At 42.0% G+C, this 10901-nt stretch overlaps 1 protein-coding gene across 1 annotated transcript; it reads left to right on the forward strand.

The window, feature by feature from the left end:
- Nucleotides 1-155: 155 nt before the first annotated feature.
- On the forward strand, nucleotides 156-10611 carry ddx54 (DEAD (Asp-Glu-Ala-Asp) box polypeptide 54). Its single transcript, XM_048259545.1, has 20 exons — nucleotides 156-452; nucleotides 680-806; nucleotides 904-974; nucleotides 1071-1259; nucleotides 1385-1434; nucleotides 1523-1564; nucleotides 1655-1750; nucleotides 2016-2137; nucleotides 2263-2324; nucleotides 2625-2756; nucleotides 3660-3870; nucleotides 4141-4272; nucleotides 5575-5796; nucleotides 6046-6119; nucleotides 6637-6843; nucleotides 7050-7201; nucleotides 7683-7796; nucleotides 8132-8239; nucleotides 8607-8716; nucleotides 10014-10611. Exons 1-20 carry the CDS (start codon nucleotides 321-323, stop codon nucleotides 10268-10270), a joined length of 2610 nt encoding a protein of 869 aa, XP_048115502.1. The 5' UTR covers nucleotides 156-320; the 3' UTR covers nucleotides 10271-10611.
- Nucleotides 10612-10901: the final 290 nt, after the last annotated feature.

The raw sequence follows: 10901 nt of genomic DNA on the forward strand, positions 1-10901 counted from the left end.
TTGAGTGAGCGCGGTCTTAACATCGGGTACAGCACACGAGAAGGAAAATGGCATGCACCGATCTGAAATCTCTACATAACTACATTATCACTTCTGCCCTCGATACGATCCGATGGAAAACTAGTCATGATGTCATGCTCAGCGACGGTATACGTCAGTCATGTGCGCCATATTTCACACGTGTTTCAAAATGGCTCCCTTCTATTTGGTTGTCTTGTCCTGAATTGTTGTGGAAATAAATAGTGAGAATCTCCGAATTAAGCCTTACTGGCGAGATATCTGTTCCGTCACTAAGCTACGAAGACATCTAAAATTGGAAAATGGCACAGAGAAAGAAGAAACTAACCAAAAAGAAGAGACACGGGCCGTCACACGGTCAAAATAGAGAACCAGAGGTGGACTCGGACGAAGGAGACTTTGAGTTGGCTGCCGAAATAAAGAACGATGATTCCGTAAGACCATTTTGTTATGAAACATCTTAACTTGTTTAAGCTTTTCATATTCGGCTAACTTATAGTCATGTAAAACATTCTGTTTTCCTCTGGTGAACTTCCTAGTTGGCGTTAATGTAAACAGTGCACGTTGCAGCACAGCGTTGGATTGCAACTTGTAAAATGTGTTATTTACTAACGTCAGCAGTTAAACTGTATATTGACAGCAAGTGTTCATATTCTATTAGCCCGGTAAAAAATTGCCACGGTTCCCAACATCATCTGACGCCCTGTCGGATGTCGAACCAGACACCAGGGAGTTGGTACGAGCCCAAAATAAGAAGCAGAAGAAGTCGGGAGGGTTCCAGTCCATGGGTGAGTTCTGACACCTACAAAGCAGTGAGCGGTATTCATATTTATTAGAAACATGTCAAAGGCCAGCTAAAAATGCTTTTTTGTTTAATCTTTGCAGGGCTCAGTTATCCTGTCTTTAAAGGAGTAATGAAGAAGGGCTACAAAGTCCCTACTCCTATTCAGCGAAAAGTACGTATTTTGACATGTAAACAACTACATACGCTAAAACTTTTTCATAGTGTTATTGGTGTAAGTGATGGAGCAATGTCACTTTGTTCTTGACAGACTATCCCTGTCATTCTGGATGGAAAAGATGTGGTTGCTATGGCAAGGACCGGTAGTGGAAAGACTGCTGCTTTCTTGATTCCGATGTTTGAGAAACTAAAGGCTCCACAGGCCCAGACTGGTGCCAGGGCCCTCATTCTCACTCCAACAAGAGAGTTGGCGCTTCAGACCATGAAATTCACTCGAGAGGTATTATGTCTTTCGTAAGATCTTTTGTCATTACCTCTTTTAGATAGCCCCTTGAGTGTTATCTCTGTCTGGAAGTACAGAAGAGAAACATACCAATGTTAATTTGTGTTTTTTTCTTCTTCCAGCTTGGTAAATTTGCTGGCTTTAAGACTGCATTGATTCTTGGAGGTGACAGGTAAAATACAATTGCAATTGTCAACAATTGTCAACAATTGTCCTATGTGTTGACTGTGGCATTGACATGTTTGCATTTTATATTTCAGTATGGAGGAACAGTTTGCTGCTCTACATGAAAACCCTGACATGTATGTCGACTTTTCCCCAGTTGTTTGAAATACATACGTTACATTCACTTGCGGGATTGTTTACTTGACAAATTGCTCTTCCTCCTGCAGTATTATTGGTACCCCTGGTCGTCTAATGCATGTCGTTATGGAAATGAACCTGAAGCTGCAGAATGTGGAGTATGTGGTGTTTGATGAGGCTGACAGGTAAGCATAACCCTAGAGTTACATTCGTAATGCACTAACCCCCCCCCCCCCCCCGATCCATAAAAAGTCTTTAATTGTCTTATACGTTATTTCTGATAATAAAGACCTTTAAATGTTTGGAATTGTATAAGGGCAGGCATTACATTTGATCTGGAGCAGAATAATTGTTGTTTAGCTTATATTCAGACTTGCCAACCTGTATATAAATATAATATTGTGGCCATCACAGGGTGTTGAGAGTAAATCATGAGTTTTTCCTGTTCAGGCTGTTTGAGATGGGTTTTGCTGACCAGCTTCAGGAGATTATTCGTCGGCTCCCAGACACACGACAAACGCTCTTGTTCTCAGCCACTCTTCCAAAACTGCTGGTGGAGTTTGCCCGAGCAGGTATATAAAGCTCCTGTCATACTGCTAGTGTAAAGAGTCTTCAGTACACAGTCTCTGAATTGATATGAATGAGTTGCCGTTGGGTTGGTTCGTCTCTGGTTCATTTCATCATCTGGATTTTGCAGGATTGACAGACCCTGTTCTTGTTCGTCTTGATGTCGACACAAAGCTGAGCGATCAGTTGAAGGTAATAAAATAACTTAGGTTCTGTTTTAAATAGCCTCAGGTGTAAAATTTCAGTAACTCCATAATTAAGGCTATTAATGCGATATTGTTGTGTACTTTTTCATTGACTAAAACCCTTGGTGATCTGGGAGTAGTAAGCAGTACACCCATTGGAAATGTATTGAATTGATTAAGTAATTAAGTCTAAAGTACATGGTTGCACGTATACCTAGTCAGCTTTATACTTTCTGTGTATGTAGAAATATTTGTGTGTTCTGATTGTATGAGTTGTTGATGATGTACTCATCCCATCATGTCCCAGCTTGCCTTCTTCCACCTGAGGCTGGATGACAAGCCTGCCATGCTGCTGCACCTGCTCAGGAACGTGGTGAAGGCCCAGGAGCAGACGGTCGTCTTTGTGGCCACCAAACATCATGTGGAGTACATTAGAGAGGTGAGACGTGTGTAATGAACCTCATGAGACAATTTTACTGTATGTATTTTTTCCATCTTTGAACAATTTGTTCTCTTATCGGCTTGCTTCTCTCTACATCACAACAAATGTAGCAATTGTATGTGACTATCCAAGAGGAAAATATTAAGTTTGCGCAATGTTAAACTTGCATAGGTGAGAATGATTGAACGTAAGGCTATCAGGGTAATAGTGTTATATCTCACACTCTAGATATTGCTTCTCTTTTCAATGTATCTTTCCCCATCTTTGTCTACTAATGTGCATGCCACCATCATGTACACATATCTATGTAAGTTCTATGAACCAGTAGCAGCTATTTGTAATTATTATACGGCTCTTCACAATGCAAGTAGAACGCTCTATTGACTTGAATGGGATTTCCCAAAGTTCTACCGGTCATTATTTTCGTCTAAGGGCGCTTTCATACCTATTTTGTTCTGAATGAATTGTTCTGAATCTATACAATTTTTCTCCATTGTCCCCTGGGTTTGTTTGTATTCACATGGCAGCATTTATATCGGAACAAATGATATAACAAAGCCACGTGAGATAAATGTTGGTCTACAAACAAATCCACACACGATTAAATTGTCCCCTGATTGGTAACATTTGACAGCTGAAGATAGGTGGTGACTGCGGGATAGTAGGCCTAACCCCACATTTAACGTGGGCTATTAAGAGCTCCTTGTGTGTGTGTGTGTGTGTGTGTGTGCTGGCGCGTCAGGGTCTGGTTCGCCCTGTCGGGACTTATTTTCCCAATAATGACCGGCGTTCTATACATTATCCCTTACTTGTAAGACCTACTATGTCATCAAGGTCAGTTTTCTGCCTATATTTCTTGTCCTTAAAGCAATACGTTTGTGTCCTTTTGTTTGTCTTCAGATGTTGACCTTAGAGGGCATTGAGGTTGCCTACATCTACAGTGCCCTGGACCAGACGGCCAGGAAGATCAATATTGGGCGCTTTGTCCACCGCAAAGCTATGGTGCTGCTGGTGACGGACGTGGCTGCCCGTGGTATTGATATCCCCATGCTGGACAACGTCATCAACTACAACTTCCCCTCCAAATCCAAACTGTTTCTGCACAGAGTGGGTGAGTGATGGGATTGTTGGCGTTGACGTTGGGATGTCTGATTGGCGTTCTCATGCTATGCTCTATTGTAAAAAAACGATTCCTTTGCTCTGCATTCTGTCTGTATTGATGCCTATGTAGTTTCTAATAACGTAAAGGGAAAAGAGATAGTTGACTGACTAGCTACTAACTAAGTGAATGAAACCACATGTAGTATGAATGTAAACCTGATGTCTTTTGACTGATTGACATATTTCTCTCTGTTCTCCTCCTTCTGTGCCTGTGCCACAGGTCGTGTTGCTCGTGCCGGTCGAGGTGGAAAGTCTTTCAGTCTGGTGTGCCAAGACGAGGTGCCATTTGTCTATGACCTTCATCTCTTCTTGGGAAGACCCATCCAGTTTGCTTTGCCGGATCATGACCAAGGTATTTGTGGTTCAGAAGTCTATATGAAGCTTGATAAGTTAGAAGAGTTCATAGCTTGTTATTTATGGCATAAGACATTTGTGGCTACGAGAGGTTTATTGCTTGATATTTATGGCATAAGTGGGAACCTAGTGCCATCATTGAGATTCACTATTCTCTGAACATTTAGGATACTGGAATTCCATGTGCTCTGCTTTAACATATGACAGTGTTCATCATGTGTGTAGGACTGCTTATCTTTAGCTATTCTAGTTAGCATCAATAATATATTTCTCTAGAACTAGCTCTTTGCACTTTCACCTTCAGTTCTCACAATTCAGTTTCAGACCGTGTAATTCAATTTCAGTCTACCGAGACAAAAACAGCTGGTCGCTAAGGAAGAGCAATCGAATGCAGATCAATTGTGATCACAGCATAGGAGGCCTCCGTCCCCATCAGCACATGACCAAAGTGGAGCGCGTAGCACTGTAGATACCAAAGAGCATAGCGCCCCCTCAGCGAGCCGTCTTTATGTCAGTTCTAGACAATGTGATGTGATTTATAGAAATGCTACTGCTTGTTCACTTAAAGACCTGGACTCAGTCTACCACTGCCCTGAGATTCATTACTGGTGCTGGCTATTGGCACTCATCATTGTGTCTCTATGGTAAAGTGGGTTGGTCATCTTTAACAGAGAGGAGACATAATCATTGGTATCTGTTTATTTACAAAGGTATTGTTGGGAAATTACCGGGTTATATTTCAAACATGCTTGTTTGGAATTCTGGTCCCCATCAGACCAGATGAAATGACTGTTTGATGCTCAAGGTTCCTCGTATCCATTCTGAGTTGGGAAAGTCTGTGTTTTGTTATGGTGCTCCTACTTCCTGGAATGAATTTCAATGTAATATAAAAATTAACTCTCTACTTTCCTATAATCAATTCAGATCTGTGATCTCAAACCTTCCTATGTGAAATTGTACTTGTTTTAAGTAAATGTTATTTTATTATTATTATTTTATATATATTTAAATTTACCTTCCTCCTCTATAATGTTATAGTTATTATTTATTTTATTTTGCTTTATTTATAGGTCTAGGCCTATACTTTTTACCTCAATTATTATACGATATCTGGTTATTTCATTGTTACTGTAGTCTCAGCTTCACTGAAAATGACTACCCTCAATGAACCTTACAGAATAAATAAAGTTTGATTGCATGAATGAATGAATGAACAAATTAATGAATGTGTCCATTCTACTTGTGATTGTGAATAAAGTACCTAATGTGTGTGTGCATGCATGCGTACGTGTGTGCGTAGATGCTGATGGTGTATTCGGACGCGTGCCCCAGAGTATCCTGGATGACGAAGAGGGGCAGCTCATCACGGCCCATGAAAACTCTGTTGAGCTGCAGACCCTCAAGCAAGTTGCTGAGAACGCCTACAAGCAGTACCTCAAGTCAAGGCCCAGCCCGTCTCCTGAGTCATTCAAACGGGTCAAGAACACCGATTTCGCAAGCATGGCAGTCCATCCCCTGTTAGGTGAGCCAGCTGTGATCTATTTGCACTGTACTCTAGTTGAAGCGGTTTACAGGTTTTATAAGCAGAATGTTTCCAAACATTGTACTCATGGTTTGTTCAGTGACTGTCTATGAATGTTTATATTTATATAGTTAATTGCATATTTGTGTATTTCTATAGAACACTGTATTTTACTGTATTTTGTGTCTGTGTTTAGTATTCCTTGTAGCATTCAGTATGTTGTAGTGAATATTTAACATGTGTTTGCAGGGTCAGGTCTGGAGAAGATGGAACTGGAGAGGCTGCAGATGGTGGACTGCATCAAGAGCTACAAGTCCAAAGTGGTGAGTAGAGACAGACTTTCTAATGAGGAGACACAGCATTTAAAAAAAATCCTTCATAAAAATGCATGGGGTTAGTTCATAACACCAATATGGCAGTTGACTACATATATATGCCCCTTCCGCGCCACTGGAGCGAGGTTGGTATCGTGAAGTCTTTTGCCCAAAATAGATGCCCGAGAGTGTGTTGCAATATCGCCACCGAGTGGAGGGACTTGCCTAAAGGGACTTTGGTAGAAACTTTTGCTTTGAGAGTGTATCTAGAGTGGCCAAAGATCTATTTCAAATAAATGCTGGGTTTTAGGTCATGCTATTTCTGTCCTTGCTCTGTCCTTTTTTAAGGCTATTTATATTTATTTTTATTGTACAAAAAAAAAATGGATTAGAAATTGAAACCTTCATACGTATCAGTATATGTCACTTGTATGCTAATCAAGGTAAAAAAAGGACAAAAAGGTTTTAAAAAGTCAGATGTATATAAATCATCTTAACAAGCTAATTTGGCAAATTTTCATTTCAGACGATATTTGAGATTAACTCTTCGAACAAGACCAGCGCTAGTGAGGTGATGCGAGCCAAACGCAGCAGAGACCGCCGACTGGTGGACAAGTTTGCACGGACCCAGGTGGAGCGCTTCGCTGAGAACAAGTTCCACCAACCGCCCGTCCCCTCCACCTCAACTACCACAGCCAACGAAGATTATGAGGAGGAGGAAGAGGACATCCGGGTGAGTGATGAGATGAAAGGCAGTTAAAGCAGGATGGTCCCATCAGAACCATCAGTCTCTCTTGATTTTATAGATCAAGTGCCATGAAAACAATTGTGTTCTCAACTTTCGTTAAACCAGAGTAGTAAATGATCATGCTAGCATTTCTAAAGTAGCATACTTTCATCACTTTATCTAATTTTTTGTGTGTTTGTATCTTTTTCAAGGGTGTGTTTGCCGAGGTGGTGGGTGGGAAACGTAAAAAGAATTTGGGAGAGGAAGATCCCGAAACCCCCCATGGCAAGAAGAACAGGCAGTCTGGACGAGACGAGGAGTTCTACATCCCCTACAGGCCCAAAGATTTCAACTCCGAGCGAGGGTATATACACACAGAGACAAATATATTGTTTCCTAAATTACATTTACATTTGGGTCCATTTGTATATACTGTGCTGCATTTGTTTACATGGAAATTGACATGTTTATGCTAATGGGCTTTCAGAACAGAAGAGTTTCGTCAATATGTGCTTCTCCTTCCCTTCCCCTCACTTTAGTTCTCCTGGTTGCTTACTGGATAGTTCAGTTCCAGGGTCATGAACCTGATGAAAGCCCCTAAGTAATGTTTGTGTAAACGGATGGCGACCAGCGCTATTTATAAAGTTTGTGCTCTTAGAAAACCAAAGTTCAAGGGGTTGTTTGGTTTGGTTCTTAAATAGAAGCTTAGTAGATAGTAGACACATTGAGAAACATGTCTGTCTTTAACACTAGCTTGTAAAATGCATTTAATATCAGAATGGCTATTTTATAATTCAGTCATGCTTATTGTGTGTGTGTGTGTGTGTGTGTGTGTGTGTGTCTAGGCTCAGCCTTTCAGGTGAGGGCACCACGTTTGAGCAGCAGGCCTCCACAGCTGTACTGGACCTGATGGGAGATGAGAATACCACACTTGACCAGCACAAGAGCGTCATGAGATGGTGAGAGGTCATCTTTGATCAATCCTCAGCTATCATCTTACATACACTGCTTCCTAAAAAACGCATACAGAACTTTTGTCACCCACGCATTCAGACACGCACACACACAAAGTGAAAAGTCCCAAAACCCATATCATGTACATTTACTACACTTTTGTCTCTCTCTCTCTCTCTCACACTCTTTCTCTTTCTCTCTCTCTATATATATATATATATATATATATATATATAAAATGTATGTATGTGCACCATGCACAGCTTTCACACCATAGCAGACCACATTCTCCTGTAGTCATATGGCTCCACCTCACCCATTCCTATGTGTCTCCTCTCAGGGACCGCAAAAGGAAGCGCTTTGTACGTGACACGGGCAAAGAAGACAAGAAGAAGAAGGTCAGACTGGAGAATGGACAGGTGGTCAGCGCCAAAAAGAAGAAGAACTTGTATCCTTTCTTGCCATTGTTACTGTTGAAATGTTCAGGTTGGTGTAGGAGGATGTGTTTGATGTAAGTGAATTTCTATTCAATGTGTGAGTGCTTGCCGACAATGAACATGTATTGAGTATTGAAAATTGGTAGTTTTACCGCGCTTTCCTGCAACAGTCCAGGAGAGGACCGGTCATGCAGTAAAATGGAAAGGATCACCGGAGCACACAGATGTTTAGAGTGCTTATTTTAATTTAGGTTTGCCACACCTTTCTAAATTAAAATGAGCAATCTAAACATCTGTGTGCTTCAGTGATTGTGTTTTTTTAATGTATTGAGTGTTTGTTTGATTGAGAAGACCACATGTACCTTGACGATATGTTAGTTACGAGCAGTGGAAGAAGAAGAACAAGATGGACGATGATGACGATGGCTCTGACGGAGAGACTGGACGTGGTAGAGGTGGAGGTGGAGGACAGATGGGAGGCCGTGGAGGTAAGTTAGGAACTCAATCATGTGGACAGTTGTGTCTTACAGACTTCATTGATGTGCAACTGGCGAGCAGTGACCAAAGTCCTCTGCGCATGAAATTAAACTATAATGTGACATTGCACTGACCCCCATATATACGCTTAGGATCTTGCTTATGGCATTAATTAGTAAAATGGCCAGATACCTTGTCTCTTCTGAAAACACTGAAGCTAAGCAAGTGTAGGTGTGGGTAGTACTTGGATGGGAGACCTCCTTAAAAAACTTTTCCAGCCGCTGCTGGAAGTGATTGGAGGTTGGAGGGTGGCTAGCGGGTGGGCTCTTCCCACTAGCTAAAAATCAGTCCTACAGCAGTGACGGGGACACTGCTCTAGGGTATGCTGTCCTTCGGAGGAGACATTAAAACGAGGTCTTGAATCACTGTGGTCATTCTAGATCCCGTGGCACTTACCGCAAAGGATAGGGGGGGATTCTCTGGTGTACTAGCTAAATTCCTAAACTTCAGTCAAATGAATTACTGTTTTGGCATGTGTGCACATATAGCCTGTTGTCACAGTACATTCTGTATAAAGTTGTGGGTTAAATTCCAGGCTTCCACCATTGTGCCCTTAAAGGAATTATCCTTTTATTATTAGAGAGTCCAGAATGAATTTCATCAAGCCAGTACCTTTCCGGAAATGTTGCCATCCCTTGTTGGACTCCCCTGAAGATGGCATCAAAGATGGCAACATTTCCGGAAAGGTACTGGCTTGATGAAATTCATTCTGGACTCTCTATCCGACCACATAAAGACCTCGGGATACTTCGGTTTGGCTTTAGGGACCCTCTACTCACTACGTATGTACAACGTATGTACTCCCAATCATCCGTAAATTGATCTAAAGTGCATTTTACTCCAGATCATTCCTTTAAGCAAGGCTCTTAAAGGATAATTCTGGTATTTAGCACTTTGAGTCCCTTTTCTGTTTTGTTTTAGATGAACTAGAGTGGTGGACACCGAAATTTTGACAATGGGTCCTGTCTTGACTTTCGTACTCGTTTTGAATCGCCTTTGACAGTTTCAGAGTGGCTGGCTATGGGCATGCACAAAGATGTCCCTAAAACAACCCTTAACGTTCGTTTTTAAAACTGTGGAATGATCTTTTAACCCTCTGTGTTACTCTGGTTGAGCTGCTCTGGAGAGACTTACCTTTGATATAATTGATGTATGTAAGTCGCTTTGGATAAAAGTGCCAGCCAAATGAATAAGTAAGTAGGTAAATATCCGTGTCTCCACACTGATGGTGCTCTGTGGTCCCTGCAGGTCGTAGAGGAAGGAAGGGGCCAGGAAGAGGCCCAGCTGGGCCCCCGAATGGCGGGGCCCCGAAGGGTGTACGCTCGGAGCTAAAGAGCCGCGAGCAGATCCTGAAGGAACGCAAGAAGCAGAACAAGCAGAAGTTCCTGCAGAGCGGCGGCCTGCAGAAGCTGCGCGGCAAGAACCGCCAACGAGTCAACGACGTCATGAAGTCCGGCTTTGGCCGCGGCGGACAGAAGAAAGGCAAAATGAGGAAGAGGATGTAAGAATGTCTGTAAGGGTCTAGGTCCGTGAGGGCAACCGAGGACCTCAGGACTGGGTGACGGACGGACCCACCCACCCTGCCGGTTTGGACACACACACACACACACACACACACACACACACACACACACACACACACACCCAGCCAAGGGGTGGGGTGAGAGTGGAATGAAAATAGACACAGATGATGCTCTGGAGTGACGTTAGACTGAATGGACACCAGGTAGTTCACTTCCTGTGTCTCTCTTCGTGTGCCACGGTGGTCTCTTGTCATACACTTTGTACATGTATATTTTTTTAACAATATTAAGTCCAATACAGATAAGATATGCTTGAGTGATTACCTGTGTGTGTGTTTATGATTTTTCTTGGTCAGTGGAATTCTGTGCTAAGAATTTAAAAAGTTTGTCCATTCATTCGAGACAGGTACTTAGAAAAGTTGGTATATATATAAATAAATAAACCAACAAACAAAACATTGGAAAACAACAAAACCAAATCTGGCACACTGCTGCTCTTTTGATATACTTGATTAAACCTCTCACCAGAAGATGTGTGGAGCCACAAAGTTCTTCATCAGATGCTGAACTATGAGAAGATGGCCCATAAAGTAGACAGAGTAGAGCGGCACTG

This window comes from Alosa alosa, chromosome 12, assembly GCF_017589495.1.
Source record: "Alosa alosa isolate M-15738 ecotype Scorff River chromosome 12, AALO_Geno_1.1, whole genome shotgun sequence".
In the NCBI taxonomy this organism is placed as follows: domain Eukaryota; kingdom Metazoa; phylum Chordata; class Actinopteri; order Clupeiformes; family Clupeidae; genus Alosa; species Alosa alosa.